At 42.2% G+C, this 22358-nt stretch overlaps 1 protein-coding gene across 8 annotated transcripts in view; it reads left to right on the forward strand.

Annotated features, from left to right (window-relative positions):
* Positions 1–22358, forward strand: part of arhgap28 (Rho GTPase activating protein 28) — a 232433-nt gene that overhangs the window by 195547 nt on the left and 14528 nt on the right. For all 8 annotated transcript variants that reach the window (XM_063058816.1, XM_063058851.1, XM_063058805.1 and 5 more), the window contains 6 exons: positions 4331–4422; positions 10276–10353; positions 15790–15946; positions 17052–17134; positions 19894–20091; positions 21941–22174. In XM_063058816.1, coding sequence (XP_062914886.1) covers positions 4331–4422; positions 10276–10353; positions 15790–15946; positions 17052–17134; positions 19894–20091; positions 21941–22174 — 842 coding nt within the window. The remainder of the gene's footprint in view (positions 1–4330; positions 4423–10275; positions 10354–15789; positions 15947–17051; positions 17135–19893; positions 20092–21940; positions 22175–22358) is intronic.

Raw genomic sequence — 22358 nt, forward strand, 5'->3', positions numbered from 1 at the left:
CAGAGCAAACATTAGTGGGAAGGTAGAGGATAGGGAAGCTTTGAAAAACCAACAGAAGGTAATTAAAAACGTCATTAAGAAGGTAAAGATGGAATATGAAAGTAAGCTAGCCAATAATTTTAAGTAGGATACCAGAAGTTTCTTCAGATACATAAAGTGTAAAAGAGAGGTGAGAGTGGATATTGGATCGCTGCAGAATGATGCTAGAGAGATAGTAATGGGGGACAAGAATATGGTAATCAAACTGAATAAGTATTTTGCATCATTCTTCACTGTGGAAGACACCAGAAGTGTGATGGAAGTTCCAGGTGTCAGGGGTCATGAAGTGTGTGAAATTACCCTAACTTTTCAAAAACTGATGGGTCCCTGGACCAGATGGTATACACCACAAAATTCTGAAGGAGGTGGCTGATGAGATTGTGGAGGGATTAGTAATGATCTTTCAAGAATCGCTAGATTCTTGAATGGTTCTGGAAGACTGGTAAATTGCAAATATCACTCCACTCTTCAAGAAGGGAGAGGGGCAGAAGAAAGGAAACTATAGGTCAGTTAGTCTGACATCAGTGGTTAGAAAGGGATTGGAGTTGATTATTAAGGACGTGGTCTCAGGGAACTTGGAGGCACATGATAAAATAGGCCATAGTCAGCATGGTTTCCTCAAGGGAAAATCCTGCCTGAGAAGTCTATTGACATTTTTTTGAAGAATAACAAATATGATAGATAAAGGAGAATCGCTTGATGCTTTGTACTTGGATTTTCAGAAGACCTTTGACAAGGTGCCACACATGAGGCTGCTTAACAAGCTATGAGACCATTCTAGCATGATAAAGCAGTGGCTGATTGGCAGGAGGCAAAGAGTAGGAAGAAAGGGAGTATTTTCTGGTTGACTGCTGGTCACTAGTGGTGTTCCATAGGTTTCTGTGTTGGGACTGATTCTTTTTATATTGTATGCCAATGATTTGTCATAGTCATACTTTATTGATCCCGGGGGAAATTGGTTTTCATTACAGTTGCACCATAAATAATAAATAGTTAAATAGTAATATGTAAATTATGCCAGGAAATAAGTCCAGGACCAGCCTATTGGCTCAGGGTGTCTGACCCTCCAAGGGAGGAGTTGTAAAGTTTGATGGCCACAGGCAGGAATGACTTCCTATGACGCTCAGTGCTGCATCTCGGTGGAATGAGTCTCTGGCTGAATGTACTCCTGTGCCCAACCAGTACATTATGTCAGGACGAAGGCTCTTGGCCCGAAACGTTGACTGTACCTCTTCCTAGAGATGCTGCCTGGCCTGCTGCATTCATCAGCAACTTTGATGTGTGTTGCTTGAATTTCCAGCATCTGCAGAATTCCTGTTGTTTACATTATGTAGTGGATGGGAGACATTGTCCAAGATGGCATGCAACTTGGACAGCATCCTCTTTGCAGACACCACCGTCAGAGAGTCCAGTTCCATCCCCACAACATCATTGGCCTTACGAATGAGTTTGTTGATTCTGTTGGAGTCTGCTACCCTCAGCCTGCTGCCCCAGCACACAACAGCAAACATGATTGCACTGGCCACCACAGACTCGTAGAACATCCTCAGCATCGTCCGGCAGATGTTAAAGGACCTCAGTCTCCTCAGGAAATAGAGACAGCTCTGACCCTTCTTGTAGACAGCCTCAGTGTTCTTTGACCAGTCCAGTTATTGTCAATTCGTATCCCCAGGTCTTTGTAATCATCCACCGTGTCCACACTGACCCCCTGGATGGAAACAGGAGTCACCAGTACCTCAGCTCTCCTCAGGTCTACCACCAGCTCCTTAGTCTTTTTCACATTAAGCTGCAGATAATTCTGCTCACACCATGTCATGAAGTTTCCTACAGTAGCCCTGTACTCGACCTCATCTCCCTTGCTGATGCATCCAACTATGGCAGAGTCATCAGAAAACTTCTGAAGATGACAAGACTCTGTGCAGTAGTTGAAGTCCGAGGTGTAAATGGTGAAGAGAAAGGGAGACAAGACAGTCCCCTGTGGAGCACCAGTGCTGCTAAGCACTCTGTCGGACACACAGTGTTGCAAGCACACGTACTGTGGTCTGCCAGTCAGGTAATCAAGAATCCATGACACCAGGAAAGCATCCACCTGCATCGCTGTCAGCTTCTCCCCCAGCAGAGCAGGGCGGATGGTGCTGAACGCACTGGAGAAGTCAAAAAACATGACCCTCACAGTACTCGCTGGCTTGTCCAAGTGGGTGTAGACACGGTTCAGCAGGTAGACGATGGCATCCTCAACTCCTAGTCGGGGCTGGTAGGCGAGCTGAAGGGGATCTAAGTGTGGCCTGACCATAGGCCAGAGCAGCTCCAGAACAAGTCTCTCCGGGGTCTATAGTCATTGAGGCCCACTGGGGCGCGGCGTCTTCGGCACAGGGACGAGGCAGGACGTCTTCCACAGCACAGGAACCCTCCAGAGCCTCAGGCTCAGGTTGAAGACATGGCGAAGTACTCCACATAGCTGAGGGGCACAGGCTTTGAGCAACCTGGTACTGACACCATCTGGTCCTGCAGCCTTGCTCGGTTTGAGACGTTTCAGCTGTCTTCTCACCTGTTCAGCTATGAAGCCCACCGTGGTTGTTTCATGTGGGGACGGGGTATAGTCATGATAGCAGGTGGGGGGCTGTGAGGAGGGGTAGGAGGGGAGAGTGGAATATGTGTTGGTTGGGGGCCGACAACAGATGACTCGTGGGGGATGGGCAGGGGCCATTTGGATGATGAAATTGATGATTTTGTTGCAAAGTTTGCAAACAATATGAAGCTAGGTGGAGGGGCAGGTAGTTTTGAGGAAGTAGAGAAGCTACAGAAGGGCTTAGACAGATTAGGAGAATGGACAAAGAAATGGCAGATAGAATAGTGTTGGGAACTGTATGGTAATGCAGTTTGGTAGAAGAAATAAACTCTTTTCTCAATGGAGAGAAAATACAAAGAAACTGAGGCGTAAAGGGACTGGATTAATTTGCAGGTTGAGTCTGTGGTGAGGAAGGCAAATGTGATGTTTACATTCATTTCAAGAGGACTGGAATATAAAAGTAAGGATGTAATGTTGAGACTTTGTAAAGCACTGGTGAAGCATCACTTGGAGTACTGTGAGCTGTTTTGGGCCACTTATCTTTTTTTAAAAAAAAAAGGATGTACTGACATTGGAGATGGTTCAAAGGAGGTTCATGAAAATGATTCCAGGATTGAATGGCTTGTCATATGATGGCTCCAGGCCTGTATTCACTAGAATTCAGAAGAATGAGGGGTGACCTCATTGAAATCTGTTTAATGAAAGTCATTGATTGAGTGCATGCGGAGAGGATGTTTCCTATAGCGGGAGAGTCTAAGACCAGAGAACACAGCCTCCAAATGGAGGGCATCCTTTTAGAATGGAGATGAGGAGGAATTTCTTTAGCCAGAGAGTTTTGAATCTTTGGAATTCTTTGTCACAGGCAGCTGTGGAGGCCAAGTCTTTATGTATATTTAAGGCAGAGGCTGATAAATTCTTGATTGGTCAGGGCATGAAGGGAGAAGGCAGGAGATTGGGGCTGAGAGAAAAATTGGGTCAGCCATGATGAAATAGCAGAGCAGACTCCATGGGCCAAATGGCCTAATTCTGCTGCTACATTTTATGGTTGTAGATTAAGGTTCTGGAGTTTAAAGACATACTAACAACTGCTGGTGAATGGGACCAGTATGTGTTTGTATATTCATTCTCTGGTGTACGTGGACATAGTTGGCCAAAGGGCCTGGTTCTATGCTGTACAAAATGGTGCTGAAAGGGTTCGTGAGGATGTTACTGGGATTGGAGGACCTGAGTTATTGGACAAGACTGGAATAGGCCATGACTTTTTCCAGGAGAGTAGTTGGCTCAGGTGTGACCTTATAGAGCTTATAAAATTCTGAAGGGCATCAATCGGGTGAATGGTCACACTCTTTATTCAAGGCGTGATGAATGTAAAACTGGAAGACGTAGATTGAAGGTGAGAGGGGAAAGCGTTAAAAGGAACTTAAATGAACCTTTCTCACACAGAGAGTGTTGGAAGGAGCTCTCAGATGAAGCTGAAGAGGTACAATTATAATTATAATTTTAATTATAATTACAATTATAATTTGTATTAAACAATTACATAGCTACCTGGATAGAAAAAGGTTTAGAGGAATGTGGGCCAAATGCAGACGTACAGGATTAGCTCAGGTAGGTATCTTGGTCATTATGGACCATGCTGTATGACTTTGATTCTTTAACTCTTTTTAAAAATAACTGGTAGATGTTCTAACAAAATGAATTGCTTGATGTTTTGTTTTACAGAAACTGGTCTCTTTGGTGTTCCTCTCACAACATTGCTTGAAAATGATCAGAAGAAAGTTCCAGGAACAAAAATTCCTCTCATCTTTCAAAAAGTAAGTGCAATAGTTAAAGAGAAATGTCTAATTGGAATCATATTTAACATCTGCTTGCTGCGCTACTTAGCTGCAAGAGAAGGATAGCAAGGGGGGGCCATAGTGCATGTAACATTTAATCAGACCTTGAGCATGAAACCATGCTGTAGATTGCACAGATACACAGCAATCAATGTCTGCAAAATAAATAAAAAGAAGTTTGAGTTGGGATTTTGCAGGCTGGGTTTTAGTTTGTGAATTATTGTCAAAGGTATCTTTTGCATGTGTTGTAGACAGTCTCCCACTGATTAACAGTTGCTGGAGAATATTGTAGTCTAATCCCCTCCTGATGATTGTCTTGGCTCCGAATCAACAAGCACTTCCTCTGTTTAGTGGGGTCAGTGTGTGGTGGAGAGGGCACTCGTGCTTTGATGCCTGACGCACTACTTCAGCAGGAGTCCACACTGTTTTTAAGTTACCATGATTCTAGTTAAACATTTGAAAACTTGGGTCTCCCTTGACTTCCTTGTCAATTGGTGATTTATGGTCCCTTGCATTTTTTTTTCTCCAGGTAGATTGAACCTGGAAAACTAAATTTCATATAAGCTTAATAAGCTTAATTCAGTCAGCAAAGTCATGCTGAGTTTATTGTCAATTGTGCAAGTATGGTGAGGAATGAGTACAATGGAAAAACTCGCAGCAGTTTTATAGGCACGTAGATTCAGACAACACACAGAACACAAGTTATACATAAATTGTACATATGAAATTGCTTGTCATATGAAGAGTGTTTGATGGCTCAGAGCCTGTATTCACCCGAATTCAGAAGAATGAGGTCTGATATAACCTATCGTATAATGAAAGGCCTTGATAGAGTGAATGTGGAGAGGATGTTTCCTTTGGTGGGAGAGTCTGAGAGCAGAGGACTCAGCCTCAGAATAGAGGGGTGTCCTTTTAGAACCGAGCTGAGGAGGAATTTCTTTAACGAGAGTGGTGAATCTGTGGAATTCTTTGCCACAGGAGGCCAGGTCTTTATGTATTTTCAAGGCAGAGGTTGATAGGTTCTTGATTTGTCAGAGCATGAAGGGATATGGGAAGAAGGCAGGAGATTGGGGCTGAGAGGAAAATTGGATCAGCCATGATGAAATGGCAGAGCAGACTGAATGGGCCAGTTGACCTAATTCTGCTGCTGTATATGGTCTAAATTATATAAGACAATGAAGAAAAAGACAGCAAAAAAAAACAAAAGGAAAGGAAATGTCTAAGAGGTAGAATTAGGATTGTGCAGGTCGGTTAACAACCTGACGGTTGTAGGGATAGTAGCTGTTCCTGAACCTAGTAGTGTGGGAGTTCTGGCTTCTGTACCTTCTGCCTGATGGATGGTGGGGATCCTTGAAGATAGATGCTGTCGTCTTGAAGCAGAGCATCATGTAGGTGCTTCCATGGTGGTGAGGGCTGTGGCTATTCTAGTCCAGGCTGTGTTCACTGTTCTCTTTTGCCTCTGGTGTTCCTGTCAATAAGGTAGAGCTGGGATACTGTGTAAGCAAGGAGGGTTTTGGAGGGTCAGCCACTGGAATCCAGCTGGAAAATGGCAACTTCCCTATGTTTTCAATTTGGAAATTTGCAGTGAATAGAATTGATTTTGAGAAGTCGAGTTCAATGCACTCTTGTTAGCAAATCATTAATTCTGTGAGTGCAACAAAGGAGTTACTTTGTCTGTCCCCTTTAAATATTGGTTTTGGGTTCAGAGTGATATCTCATTGAAGTCCTCATCTCAAGTACTAAGCCTTTTTTTTGGCTTGAATTTTTAAAATAATTTTGATTGGCAATCTTGGGCCAATGGGTTTAGTGTAACTAGCTGGTGTCATGTCAGTGATGAAGGGTATTAGTCAAGTGCTAGAAAATGAGATTAACTTGAATGTACATCTTGGTTGGCATGGACAACTATGGGCCAAACATAAACACAAGTAGTTCTACTTGTTCCCTTCATTCAATGCTCCTGACCTGCTGAGTTCCTCCAGCATTTTGTGTATGTTGTATTGCCCAAAGGGCTCTTTTCTGTGGTGTGCAACTCTGTAATAGTTCCCTCGTCCCTGTGCCGAAGACGCCGCGCCCCAGCGGCCTCCATGACTACAGACCGGTGGCATTGACCTCCCACATCATGAAGACCCTGGAAAGACTTGTTCTGGAGCTGCTCTGGCCTATGGTCAAGCCACACTTAGATCCCCTCCAGTTCGCCTACCAGCCCTGACTAGGAGTTGAGGATGCCATTGTCTACCTGCTGAACTGTGTCTATGCCCACCTGGACAAGCCAGCGAGCACTGTGAGGGTCATGTTTTTTGAGTTCTCCAGTGCGTTCAACACCATCCGCCCTGCTCTGCTGGGGGAGAAGCTGACAGCGATGCAGGTGGATGCTTTCCTGGTGTCATGGATTCTTGATTACCTGACTGGCAGACCACAGTACGTGTGCTTGCAACACTGTGTGTCCGACAGAGTGATTAGCAGCACTGGTGCTCCACAGGGGACTGTCTTGTCTCCCTTTCTCTTCACCATTTACACCTCGGACTTCAACTACTGCACAGAGTCTTGTCATCTTCAGAAGTTTTCTGATGACTCTGCCATAGTTGGATGTATCAGCAAGGGAGATGAGGTCGAGTACAGGGCTACTGTAGGAAACTTCATGACATGGTGTGAGCAGAATTATCTGCAGCTTAATGTGAAAAAGACTAAGGAGCTGGTGGTAGACCTGAGGAGAGCTAAGGTACCGGTGACCCCTGTTTTCATCCAGAGGGTCAGTGTGGACATGGTGGAGGATTACAAATACCTGGGGATATGTATTGACAATAAACTGGACTGGTCAAAGAACACTGAGGCTGTCTGCAAGAAAGGTCAGAGCCGTCTCTATTTCCTGAGGAGACTGAGGTCCTTTAACATCTGCCGGACGATGCTGAGGATGTTCTACGAGTCTGTGGTGGCCAGTGCTATCATGTTTGCTGTTGTGTGCTGGGGCAGCAGGCTGAGGGTGGCAGACACCAACAGAATCAACAAACTCATTCGTAAGGCCAATGATGTTGTGGGGATGGAACTGGACTCTCTGATGGTGGTGTCTGAAAAGAGGATGCTGTCCAAGTTGCATGCCATCTTGGACAATGTCTCCCATCCACTACATAATGTACTGGGTGGGCACAGGAGTACATTCAGCCAGAGACTCATTCCTTCAAGATGCAGCACAGAGCGTCATAGGAAGTCATTCCTGCCTGTGGCCATCAAACTTTACAACTCCTCCCTTGGAGGGTCAGACACCCTGAGCCGATAGGCTGGTCCTGGACTTATTTTATAATTTACTGGCATAATTTACATATTACTATTTAACTGTTTATGCTTCTATTACTATTTATTATTTATGGTGCAACTGTAATGAAAACCAATTTCCCCCTGGGATCAATAAAGTATGACTATGAATAGTCTGACAGTTACACTGAATGTCTTGGTTCAATGTATGTTCTCTTCATCAAGTGGGAAATAATTGCAAAATACGTTCGCATTTTGAGTTAAATCTAATGATGGCACATTTGTGTAACAAAAGGTGAACAAAAAAGTTATGTCCAATGGGGCATGTTTCTCATAAGAAACATCTATCAGTAAGAAAATTATGACCTAGACATTCAAGCACAATAATGACCTTAAAGGAGTTTTAAAGTAACTTGTGGGAAATTGATCAGTTAGTTGTATTGGCCTTGATTGGAATCCAATCAGAATTATTACATTTACTTTTGGTACCAAACTGGAAGAAGGATGCAATGCCTTGGAGGGAGAGGGTGTGATGATGAGCCTTGTGGAACAGTGCCTGGTAAAATCAGTAAGTGGCTCTCTCTAGAATTCGTAAAAGAAATGTCTAGTAAAAGCACTTCCAATGGTGTTCTCAGCTGTAGAGTAGGTTGCCTACACATAAAAGGTGAATACAGGCTTTCAAGTCATTAAGTCATAAAGCCATCATGCTTGGCTGGATTCCAGGGAAGATACACTTAGTGAAAGACAGGATGTGACCCTAATAATTCTGTGGGTTCCTTCTGTTAAATCTTTGGCTCCAAGGCAGGAGAGAGAGAGGGTAGTTGTCTGGAAATCTTGGGTCCAATGACTTCAAAGTGTGCCTTTGTGTGACTTGTTAACATCTAGGCCACACAGGTGGTTTTGCTTTGTCTTTTGCAAGAACTGCAAGCCTTTCATTCTCTGTGTTAATAAGTGTTGTATTTCTTTCACAAACAAGAGAAAATCTGCTGATGCTGGAATTCCAAGCAACAAACACAAAATGCTAGAGGAACTCAGCAGGCCAGGCAGCATCTATGGAAAAAAGTACAGTCGACATTTCGGGCTGACTCCTGCCGAAGGGTTTTGGCCCAAAACACTGACTGTACTCATTTCCATAGATGCTACCTGGCCTGCTGAGCTCCTTCAGCACTTTTTAGCGTGTTGTAAGATGTTTGTAAAGCTGATGTAGTACCTGACTATCATAATATACTTTAACAAAGCAATGACACTGTTCTATGATGTGCAACACAATTTTGATCAAAAATAAACTTGTTGAAAAACTGGGACTTATCCTGTGGATTATGAAATTGGCATTTTTTTCCTGGATTTTCTATGTGTTTGATGTACAGGGAACACGGGTCATGCACAGAGGTGTTCAATGATAGGTAATGCGTCCTTATAGACCATGTTGGTAACACTCTCTCAATAACTGCTTGTCAGATGAAAGGGGCTCAGAGTGCTGCTCCTCAGTCAGATGCCCCTTTCCTGCTCCTCTGCCTTGTCAGTCACCTGAGTCACCTTATGACTCATCTGGGATCTGACAGGTTGTTTTAGGTCTCTGGCTACAGTTTACCTTGTTGGCCAGACTGTGGTGTAGAAGTCTCTTAGCCACCTGAAGTTTGTATGATCCCAGGGGGTCACATGAATGGCAATGGTGCTCAGCACACAAAATATTCTAACACTGTCAATGTATAGAACCAATAGCACTGTGAACGTCTACTGTGAATGGCACAATGAATGTAAACAGAGCCGTGCACTATTGAGTGCTAGCGGAACATGCTGCTCGAGAAAGAGTTCAAAGTAAATTTATTATTAAAATACAAATATGCCACCATATACAACCTTGAGTTGCTTTTTCTTGCAGGCATACTCAGTTAATTCAATAACAATAGAATCAATGTAGGACCGCACCCAACAGAGTGGACAACCAGTGTTCAAAAGACAACAAACTGTGCAAATCCGAGGAAAATAAATAACTATAGTACATAAGTAAGTAATAAATATTGAGAACATGAGATGAGAAGTCTTTGTTAGTTGGTCCATAGGTTGTAGGAACAGTTCAGTGCTGGGGTGAGTGAAGTTATTTGCTCTAGTTCAAGAGCCTGATGGTTGAGGGGTAATAGTTGTTCCTGTACCTGATGGTGTAAGCTCTGAGGCTCCTGTACCATCTTCCTGATGGCAGCAGCAAGAAGAGAGCATGGCCTGGATGGTGTGTGTCCTTGATGATGGATGCTGCTTTTCTGTGACAACACTGTGTGGATGTGATCAATGGTGGGGAGGGCTTCATCAGTGATGGACTGAGCTGGACTCACTACTTTTTGTAGGATTTTCCATTCAAGGACATTAGTGTTTCCATACCAGGCTGACAGTGAAAACATGGGTAAAATTCCAGCTGTGTCAGTGCCTTTACAGTGATGGTTGAGATGAAGAACATGCACAACAGATTTCCAATCTGCCGGAAGTCAGTATGGACGTCTATGGCAATGCTGCTGTGCAGTGAATGGTGTATTTTGACTTATTGGAATATTAGGAGCAGACTAAATGTGTAATAATTCTATGTCGTAGCTTTTGTCAAGAATGGAGGAAACTGGCTTAGATGCTGAGGGAATTCTGCGAGTACCTGGATCTACTTCACGGATGAAGGTAAGAGGGTCACTTCTCATTCTCCTTTTTGTGAACAGTATTTCATACACCAGTGGTCACTTGCTGCTTTATGTGAGGCTGCTAATCAATAAGAGATCACTGCTGTCAAAGGCTTTTCAACTATATATAAATGGTTAGGAGTTGGAAATATTATAAACACTTCCAGATAAATGTAAATGAATAAATAAAATTAAAGCTTTTGGTTAAAATATTCTAAAATAATAATAAATAATTCAGAATATTGAAATCAAGAAAAAGAAGTCAAAGATTTAATTACATCTTTTCCAGGGAGTTGGTGATTTTTAATTTTTGCTGAGCATTGCTAGTCCTGGTGTGAAGTGGCAGATATGAAGGGCAACCTCCTTTCTTTACTTCACTTCTCTGTTCAGAGTTGAGCCCACTGCAAAGAGGAAAGCCAAGTGCACTGCACTTAATCTCCACTTTGGCTCGGCTTGCTGAGCTTAACCGAGCGATTGAATGTTATTGATACCAGCTGAAGCCTGAGCAACTCTGCACCATCTGTATAGGGGGGAAGGAATTGTCAATGTTTCAGATCAAAATCTTGCATCAGGGCCAACAACAAACCAAAACATCGACAGTTTGTTTCCTCCTACAGATGATGCCTGACCCTGTGAGTTCCTGCAGCAGATTGTTTGGTGCTCCAGAGTCAGAATCCGATTCCAGCATCTGCAATCTCTTGCATCCCTTGTTAGGTGGCATTGTCTGGTATAGTATCAGTCAGCTTGAACCAACCCTTTCGGACTCCACTCCAGTAATAGCTACCTGCAGGTCAGGCAGGGTTTGTGGCTTGTGTGACCCTTTAAAACTTCTCTCTTTGCAGTGGGGTGTAATGATAATGGCCCAGATGTGCACGGATTTAGGGATTTCAACTGGAAAGAGCTGATAAGAAGTATTTGCAGATGTCACTTTTTAATAAATATTATTGGAGGATGGTTCTAGATGATGGCTCAATAAAAGGAAAAGCATCAAGCCAGGATGATATTTAATATAAACAAGGAATTAAATATCCCATGCTGAAACTTAAAATTGTACATTTTCTGGGGAAATGGAGGGTTAATTTTAGTGTTCAGGTATGAGAATACTGAGAACATGCTGTGTACCTCTATAATTAGAACAAAAAGTAAGGGGTTTATGTAAAACAGACATCCCACCTCTCCTGGAAGTTCCGGGAGTCTCCCGCATATTAATAGTAGCTCCCTGCTGCCCGCAAATTATATACAATATCATGGAAATCAATTTTTTTGAGAGCGAGTGAGAGAAAGCAAGAGAGAGCGCGAGAGCAATCACGAGAGAGCGTGAGCGAGAGCAAGCAAGCGAGCGAGAGAGAAAGCAAGCGAGAGCGCACGAGTGACCGAGAGAGAGAGAGAGAGAGAAAACACGAGAGCGCGCCATGGCAGGGTGTTCCAAAAAATATATAAATCCTACGTCACCCCAGACTACACTAAAGTGTACCCCTGCCTAATAGGGATCAAAATAATGACAGTGTTGCTCACTGCACTGTTTGCAACAATGACTTTTCTATTGCCCATGGTGGATTAAGACTGTAAAAGACATGTTGAGGTGAGTTTAACAGGTGTCATTCGTTCATTAGCATTGCTAACGTTATTTAAACTAGCTGGCCAGCTGCTAAGGAGCTACTCTATTGCAGACATCCCACCTCTCCTGGAAGTCTCCCCGCAAATTGATGGTGCTACCTCCCTGAAATTAGTTTTTGCAGGGTGGGATGTCTGGTAAAATATCCATGATTTTGCTTTCTAATTTTTTCTTATTTATGAATGTAAGCATTTTACAGGAAAGGTTTTGGGGGATTTGGAGTTAAGTGTGGCAAATGGGACGAGTGTGGATGGGAATCTTGGTTGGTATGGACCAATTGGGCCTAAAGGCCCGACTTTATAACACTGAGTAGATTCTGCAGACACAGGATTCAATGGGCTACATATCCATCTAATAATTATCATTTTTGAATCACTGTTTTGTGAAAGAAAGCATGAAGTGGTATTGAGGTTATGGAATTGCATATTCTGTTTCAACATTTCTCGTTTTTATCTGCATTTCTTGGCAAAAAGAGGTCACTTGGAGAGGAGTAGAAGATAGTCATGAGTGACTAATCCTTCAAGCATTTCCTTTGCTCTTTGTGTGGTGATCTTCTGCTGCCTTATATGTGCATTGAAAGACTGCAAGCTGCATGTATACCAAACATATGCTGTATTCTAAAGAGTCAAAGAACTGAAGGAATCTGGAAAATTCACATCAGCTCATCATGGTCTCTCATTAAAAGATTCATCATGCTTCGCCTTTTAGTGGGATCTCAGCCTGGTCTCAAACATCACAGTGAGATCAGCAGGAATCGACCAGATGGATTTAAGTTTGTCCACAGCACCTTATGGAATCCTGAAAGTGTATGGCACAGAACCATTTGACCCATTATGTTTTTACTGTGTCCTAACCTGAGCAGATTCTGATCCTTTCTTCCCAAGTAATGATATTAACAGGAGGGTGGAAGAATTCTTGGGGAAATTAGCAATGTCCACCTTCATGTTCATACAGCAGGTTTTGACGATGGCCCAAGTGGTACAGTTTGTGAAAAAGACACAGCGTTTTCCCTTTTCAATAGAGTAGATATGGGTCCCTGGCCCTGGGGAGGAGCATGAATGCTGTTCAGATCTGTTTAAATTTCCTCTCCCATCACACACCATGTTTTCCCATGTCGTGCAACCACATACCTCTCCTAGTGGTTTAGCAGCCACTGTTATCCTGCCCCATTTTTCCTAGCTGATAGCTTGGGCTCAGGCTGACTAGACCTGGGTTAAAATCTCCTTGAAGTTAGAATGGTGTGTTGCTCTTCTAAGTGACGATCTGAATTCAAATCAAGTTTTGGGTTCAGATTGACTTTGCCAGAAAGAGATCAAAATCTTTCCAATACAGTCGATGTGTTTAGTTTTAGTTCCCCTCCACACACTTTTTTTCACCGCACATACAAACAGCCTAGGAAATGAATACACATACAAAATGCAAGAGGAACTCAGCAGGTCAAGCTGGATTTATGGATGGAATTGAACAGTTGAGTTTTTGGCCTGAGACCCTTCATTAGGACTCTATGTGTTGTTCATTTCTCTCCATAGATTCTGCCTGACTTGCTGAGCTCCTCAAGCATTTTATCAAGATGTCCAGCATCAGCAAGATCTCTTGAACTCAGGCAGTGTTCCAGCTGAGAATTTTGCTTCACTGCCTCTGCCTTATCCAAGTCTTCTTTAATTCATTCTCATCTCCTGTCACCTCCGTTCATCATTAACCTTCTTCCATAGTTCTACCCTCTCCTTCAACCAATCCATTTACTTTATCACTGTGCCCTTCACCCTTTCCATTCTAGCCCTTGAGAAGCTGATCCTGTCTATTTCTGGAAAACTATGAATTGTGTGGAGCACAGAGATTTGGGTGTTTGTCTAAGCAAATCAGCACAGCTAGTACACGGGTAGAAAAACATAACTGGAAGGCAAATAGAACATTAGCTATTATTTCAAGAGGTAAGGAATTCAAAAATTGAGGGATTGATACTTTTGTGGTTAAGCCAATTTTTGCTACTGTATCTCCTGAATGACAAGTTGGTTTTTAAGAAGGCACAGGGGAGATTCTATACTTTATTGTCACCAAACAATTGATACTAGAATGTACAATCATCACAGCAATATTTGATTCTGTGCTTCGCGCTCCCTGGAGTACAAATTGATAGTAAATATTAAAAATTTAAATTATAAATCATAAATAGAAAATAGAAATGGGAAAGTACGGTAGTGCAAAAAAGCCGAGAGGCAGGTCCGGATATTTGCAGGGTACGGCCCAGATCCGGGTCAGGGTCTGTTCAGCAGTCTTATCACAGTTGTAAAGAAGCTGTTCCCAACTCTGGCTGTACGAGTCTTCAAGCTCCTGAGCCTTCTCCCGGAGGGAAGAGGGACGAAAAGTGTGTTGGCTGGGTGGGTCGTGTCCTTGATTATCCTGGCAGCACTGCTCCGATATTCTTCAAGATAATGCAGGGCTAGGATGGTTTTTAAGGGTTAAATTAAATGAGACCAATAATATTTGGTTCAGTCTAGAAAATGCAAGGAGATTTAATTGTGTTCTTTAATGTTTTAATCATAGTTAAAGAATATTTACATAAAATGTATTTCCTCTAGCAGAGAAATCCTAGCAAAGTTAGAGCTAGGCAATTAGGATTAGAATAAGGAAGCACTTTTCACACATTGTCAATTTCAAACACACTTTTGCAAAAAGTTGTTGACTTCGGGCCAGCTGAACTTCAAGAATGAGATTGGTGGCTTTGATTGAGTGATGGATATCAATGGATATGAAATAATGGTGAATAAATGGTGGAATAGCCACCTTGATTCAACTGAATGGTAGAATAAGCTAGAGGAGCTGAATTTTGTAGTACTATTCCCACTATCTACTGCAATTCCCACGTCTGTCAAAGTTGCTTCATGTCCAGTGGTTAAAGTTACAATGAAGGTTATGCAATGTGCAATATTTTTCTTCACTTGATGAAGATGAAACACGTTCTGAAGATTAAGGAACTTAACAAGATTTCTTGCTTTGGTTTCTGCCCCAATTATTCACTTAAGAGTTTTTAAGTTCACTTCTCATCTATTCCTTGTTACAGCAACCTTTAGCTGCTTTGGCCAAATCTTAGCAATGCCCATTAACTGATGTATTCAGATACCAGAGGAGAATTTGGTGACCCTCATTTGAGTCATATCTTCTTGGCCAATATTCATTTGGGATTCGAAAACATCCTGATTCTTGCTTGTTCATCAGGGGTTCCACATAACATTCCTTCAATCATCAAATGCTCAGGGGGGGGGTGGGCAAATTAACGAGAAATATAATTGATTAGAGAGAAATCTTGTTTTTGGAATTTTCTGTTTCTTGAAAGGTAAGAATTGTAAGTTACTGAAATATTTGATTTTAGAATTAAATTGAAGAGCTATTTTCTGAGGGAGAAGAGAATTAAAATGAAGTATGTATTTTATAAGGTACCATTATAGCAAAATAAAGATTTCTTCTATTACTGAGACAGGGGTTATTAACAATTTTTTGAAAGACTTATTCAGAAGGGAAATTGAGTGTGGGAGATAACAGGTGCATGAAAGAACATTAAAGGAAGTTGCCATTTAGGATCTCAAGTCCACCATAAAGTTTGATCCTGGTTGCTCTACGTGTCAAGGGTTGTTAAAGGGACCAACTGCTTCTGACTCTTTCCAGCCAGGGACAGAAACCATGTTTATCTCTGTCTTGCAAGGTTAGCCCTCTCCTTCAGTAAGTTCAGCTTTTGTTATCAGTACAGTAGCTTTCTGTGTTCAGTTAACTGAATAAGTATAGGTTTAAGTGCTGGATTTAAATCAATGCTATTTACATCCACAGAATTATCGCCAAGAGCTGGAGGCAAAATTTTACGAATCCTTTGACTGGGAACAAGTCCATCATAATGATGTAGCCTGTTTACTAAAGACCTTCATCCGAGAACTGCCCTACCCACTGCTCACAGCTGAGTATCTGCCTGCTTTTGCAGCTGTGCAATGTAAGACATAGGAACGACACAAACAAGTTGTAAATATCTTTACCTGTATATCTAACCTCTTGCATTTCTGTGCGTGTGTGTCTGTCCTTCCAGCATTATTCAGACTCATTGCAAGTGTACAATAGTGGCCATATTAATCATTCCATTCCTCTTGTCTGTTAGCTAGAGGTGAAGGTTGGGGAAGACATCCCTATTTAATAAGGTGAATTATATTCAGCCTGTTCCCAAAATTCTGTTATTCGCGCAAAGCGCCTTGTAGCACATAGAGTACTTTGGAAATTCAGTGGCTGCAGTATTGTAGCAAACCTGACCACTCGTTTATTCACCGTGAACTACCAGAAACAGCTTCAAAAGAAATGACCACAGGTCTCTACCACAAGTGGATTTGGTTCCATTGACTGCTGTGAGTTTCCGAGTAAATGTATTCTACCTTCCCTCCCCAAATGTTGAGAACAAAATTTAAAAGTGAACTGACTTTCTAAAGTGATAAATAATCAGTTTTTATACTCCTGCAGAATTTGGTCCTCCCAAACTTCCACACCAATTGAAAAACAAACAGGATTCAAATGACTGTTACAAAGTCAATATAGACTAATAGCGTTTGCACTGATTCAATGAGCAAGTATTTAATTATGAGCAAAACTAATTTGTCAATGGTACTGCACATACAGTATTAATGGGAAACAATCCCTTACCGATTGAAAAATTGGTAACATGGCTATTCTAAAATTTCTTGTAAACTGGGAAGAAAACAAGCTACAGTTTATGCACTTGTGTGCTGAGGCTTTCTTGAGTTCACAAAGTAGCCTGTAGTCTGTCAGAATCACGGTTGAAATAAGGGAAAGGGGAACTGATTTGCACACAGCAAACTCCCACAATCGAATCGTGGTTAATTGACCTATCCTTAGCTGTTGTTTGAGAGATGGAATTACATGTAATGTGTAGGTGAATGTCCCAGCTCTTTTTCAAAGTTCCAGGGAGTATTTACCTGCTTAAGGTGGGCAAGTTGGGCTTTGTTTAATGTCGCTCCAAAGAGCAATCTAAGAGCTGCCTTTGCAATGAGGTGTGATTTTACAGTTCAATATTTGGCTTGATTTGCTTTCAGATATCTCACAGACGAAGCTGCAGTTACAGGCCCTGCACCTTATCATCATGTTGCTGCCTGACCCCAACAGAGACATTATTAAGGTATCCCTGATCTCGAAGTATACATGATTGCATCTGAGCTTGTGTCAATCTCACACTGAGCGTATCTGACATTCATTGTGTAAAAACAGTATTACTTACGTACAAATCTATATTCATGATACTGTGTATATTTGAACTTAGATTAATGTTTATCTCGTTGACTGTATATCTATTTGTAGATTAGATATACATGAGGGTCTTGTACATAACCTAATCAATTCCCCCCTACCGCCACTCTCCTCCGTCTAGCGGAATTAGTCCTTACTCTTAATAATTTCTCCTTTGGCTCCTCCCACTTCCTCCAAACTAAAGGTGTAGCCATGGGCACCCGTATGGGTCCCAGCTATGCCAGCCTTTTTGTTGGCTTTGTGGAACAATCCATGTTCCAAGCCTGTACTGGTATCTGTCCTCCACTTTTCCTTTGCTACATCAATGACTGCATTGGCTCTGCTTCCTGCACGCATGCTGAGCTCATTGACTTCATTAACTTTGCCTTCAACTTTCACCCTGCCCTCAAGTTTACCTGGTCCATTTCCGACACCTCCCTCCCCTTTCTTGATCTTTCTGTCTCAATCTCTGGAGACAGCTTAACTACTGATGTCTACTATAAACCTACAGACTCTCACAGCCTGGACTATTCCTCTTCCCACCCTGTCACTTGCAAAAATGCCATCCCCTTCTCGCAATTTCTCCGTCTCCACCACATCTGCTCTCAGGATGAGGCTTTTCATTCCAGGACGAAGGAGATGTCCTCCTTTTTTAGAGAAAGGGACTTCCCTTCCTCCACCATCAACTCTGCTCTCAAATGCACCTCTCCCATTTCACGCATATCTGCTCTCACCCCATCCTCCCACCACCCCACTAGGAATAGGGTTCCCCTTGTCCTCACCTACCACCCCACCAGCCTCCAGGCCCAACATATAATTCTTTGTAACTTCTGTCACCTCCAACGGGATCCCACCACCAAGCACATCTTTCCCTCCCCCCCCCCCGCTTTCCGCAGGGATCGCTCCCTATGCGACTCCCTTGTCCATTCGTCCCCCCCATCCATTCCCACCGATCTCCCTCCCGGCACTTATCCTTGTAAGCGGAACAAGTGCTACACATGCCCTTACACTTCCTCCCTTATCACCATTCAGGGCCCCAGACACTCCTTTCAGGTGAGGCGACACGTCACCTGTGAGTCGACTGGGGTGATATACTGCGTCCGGTGCTCCCGATGTGGCCTTCTTTATATTGGCAAGACCCGACGCAGGCTGGGAGACCATTTTGCTGAACAGCTACACTCTGTCTGCCAGAGAAAGCACGATCTCCTCAGTGGTCACACATTTTAATTCCATGTCCCATTCCCATTCTGATATGTCTGTCCACGGCCTCCTCTACTGGCAAGAGGAAGCCACACTCAGGTTGGAGGAACAACACCTTATATTCCGTCTGGGTAGCCTCCAACCTGACGGCATGAACATTGACTTCTCTAACTTCTGTTAATGCCCCACCTCCCCTTCGTGCCCCATCCCTTATTTATTTATTTTTCTTCCCCTTTTTTCTCTTTTTTTTTTCTCCCTCTGTCCCTCTCACTATAACTCCTTGCCCATCCTCTGGGCTTCCCCCTCCCTTTCCTTCTCCCTAGGACTCCCATCCCATGATCCTCTCCCTTCTCCAGCCTGGTATCCTTTTTGCCAATCAACTTTCTAGCTCTTAGCTCCATCCCTCCCCCTCCTGTCTTCTCCCATCATTTCGGATCTCCCCCTCCCCCTCCCACTTTCAAATCTCTTACTATCTCTTCTTTCAGTTAGTCCTGACGAAGGGTCTCAGCCTGAAATGTCGACTGTACCTCTTCCTATAGATGCTGCCTGGCCTGCTGCATTCACCAGCATTTTTTGTGTTTTTGTGTGTGTGTCTTAACATGAGTTTGCTGTAGAGTAGATACGCTTGAGATTTGCTACAGTTTCCTAGATACACCAATGCTCAAGGTTTAAATAGCGTTTCAATTCAATCTCTTAATGAATCTTTCTATATCTATAAAGATTAAAATGCATCTTCCTTTTTTTTAGATTTATTGATAGCAATTCTTTACTAGCAAGATATTTTGTGTTTGAGGCCAGCGATAAAATTTTTATCCTTTTTCTCTTTTCCCATTTTTGCTAAAAAGAATCACCCAACAGACAATTCCTCAGTGATGCTGATTATTTGTTGAGTGTGTTTTGCTTTGGGATTGTGGCTGGTATTTGAGGTGAGAGACTTGTGCTGAATATTGACAACAGAAAAGTACCTGGATTTCCATACCTCACCTTTCACCTCGCATCAACAGCCCCAGTGTGCAGATCTTTTTTCACTTCATGCATAATTAGGCTGGTATTTTCCACCAGACCACAGGAAGAATAATTGTTATATCACCATATTTAAGAAAACCCATGGGTTGGTTAACAGAGTGGAATGAAAAGCATTGCAGTATTAGAAAGTAGAGTGAAAGTGTGATTCGACAATTTTGTGGTGAGGTTTGGGAGAGCATATTTTGCATGAACTTGTACTTACACACTATGTATAGCTAATTTGCATAGTTTGTCCTTTAGCTGGAATTTGTAGCTTGATACACAGGACCCAGATGCCTTAGGATTTTAAATTGTTTTGGAGCATGTATTGTTGAAAATGGGCCAGTTCTCCTTGCGTGGGATTAATGAAAAATAAAATGTTGGGGGAGGGAGGGTGTGGGACAACCAGACTGAATCTCTTCCCTTACTTCCACCCCCAACCTCCAGGCTTTCTTGGAATTTCTCAGCAAAGTCGTAGCTAATGAAGCAAAAAACAGAATGAGCTTGTGGAATGTTTCCATGATTGTTGCACCAAACCTCTTCATGTGTAAAGGGAGAACTGGAAACCATCAAGAGGCAGAAGCAGCCACCAAGGCAGCCAATATTGTCCAGTTACTTATAAAATACCAGGACATCCTGTGGACGGTACGTGAACCCAGTGATGAATGCACTTTGATATGTAGACTGAGAATTTGAATGAAAATCAAAATTTGGCTTGGCAGGTCATATTAGATGTATGCCTTTTGCAACCTATCAGGAGAAAAATTACAGTGCCAATAAACTAGACCTTTTTAATAAGATATTTTTGAAAATTTCGCTTATTGTAAAGGAATCAAGGCTGTCAGCGATGAGAACTTCTCTTCTCATCAATGAGTCTGTATACTTTCCGAATGAGTAGTGAGTTCTGAGATCAGGCGTATCAAACAGGAAATGGCTGGAATATGTGTGTAGGTGTTGGTAGTGGGATGCCATGGGATGCTTCTAAGAATATCACCAACCAGTGTTGTAACTGCAGATCTTCAGGTGGTGAGTCCTACTTACAAAAGTCTTATGCAGTCAAAGAGCCTTTTGCTTGCCTTCAACAATATCATCAATGACAAAAATATGTCAAAAAAAAAAGAAAAAATACTAGATTTTCATTGGTGTTGATGATGATTGTCCTCCAGAATTACTGGAGGATTACTGGTTCTTCTAGATTTCAGAGATAAATAATTGTCCCTGATTGCAGAGCAGGATTGCATGGGCTTTTTAGATTGTTTTCTAATTAGAATGAACATTTTTATTAGTGGCTGGAAGGAAAGTGGTTCATTCCCGTAAAGACTGTGGCTCTGAGTTCACTTCAGAGAAAAATGATTGAAATACTGTTGTCCTGTTAACTAAGTCAGTGAGTTAATCAAGATGCTGAACTAAATGCAAATCACAAGATTAAACTAGTTATGTAATCCTATTCAGAGAAGCTGGTTGCCCTTGATTACCATGATATTATGAAGGCTATTTCGCTGAGGCTGGTAATAAAAAAATGTTGATGAGACTTAAAGCACTCCCACGAACCCGTCATTTACGTGATGATTTTAGAAGTTTTAATCACCGTCACTTTGCCAGGTTTCTAAAAAGGTTTGAAGACTTTTGTCATTGCCGTGTACATTCGAGTGTTGGGTAACCATTCAGTACTGCAATTTGAACCTTCAGATGATCATTTGCTAATGAAATACTTTTCATTGATACAGATGTCATCCAGGGTGTTGTAGAGTGAAGAGTAACCTCTCATTTGACCTCAATTCGCTCTTTTAAGCTAGTGGAGATTTTACACAGTAGCATATATTTTAGAGCATTTAATAAATAAAAGTTGGACTTTCCCTTGTCTATACAGATGTTCAACTTTGCCTAGACATTTCAGAATTTGCATGCTGATAGTTTAGACTTGAGAAAAACAAAACGTCTGGATCGTTATTAACCTTTATAAGAAATTTTCATCTCCTCACCTAACCGGATATGACGATGATAAAAAAATACTGCAAAGCTTGCAAAGGAGGTGTAGGTTAGAGTATATGAATTCAGTATAAAATCAGGTACAGAAAGAGAAACAGAAGGAAGAGAATGGTTACGCCATAATTTTATTATATTCTTAAAATCACGAACAGCTTAAAGCCCAATGGAAGGAATCTCCTTATTTATGAAGATTTATTTCAACGCTAGATGTTGACAAGCAGTAATTCATCAGACTGCTAACAGACTGTTTGGATTAATAAATGATAAAATATTTGAGTTCATCTTCAATAACATGCGGTATTCATGCCATTCATTCAGGTGGTGCGTGAGATGCTATTTTCAGGAAGGTAACAGTGGGACTTGTGCTGCAATCTTCACAGTTACAATTATTCCTGTGCAAACAATATTGTGTGTGGAGTATAGGGTTTCTGTTACTCTAAGAGGAACAATCTTGACTATTAAGCTTCATTGTTATTAACTCTGATTCTTCTCTTATCTTACTCAGATTCCTTCCTTTATGATAGCCCAAGTGCGGAAGATGAACGAAAGCGAGAGCAGGAGACGGACAAAAGTGACGTGGCTGACTCCGCCTTCATTTTTTTTCCCTCCTGCCTTCAAGGGAAACTGCTCACCCCCATCTGGGAGCTCTCCCCGAGGTCGGAATAGAAACCAGGAACCTGCCATGTGGGACATGACAGGTGTGAACTTAAGCCCAAGTACTCTGGGGCACAGCTTTAAGGTACACTTCTATGCTGGTATTTCCCCTCCGCTTATCATCACAGCTCCGTGTACTCGATGCATGTGCTGACCCTTTGGGGAAAAAAATCAGTCCTTGAGCTTGTTTAAGATTCCTCAAGCACCTCCTTTGCTCTATGTTTAAATTAGTTGAGTCACTTCCCGTATCTCTTCATGTAGTTTTATTC

The sequence above is a fragment of the Mobula hypostoma genome, chromosome 1, assembly GCF_963921235.1.
Source record: "Mobula hypostoma chromosome 1, sMobHyp1.1, whole genome shotgun sequence".
Lineage (NCBI taxonomy): Eukaryota > Metazoa > Chordata > Chondrichthyes > Myliobatiformes > Myliobatidae > Mobula > Mobula hypostoma.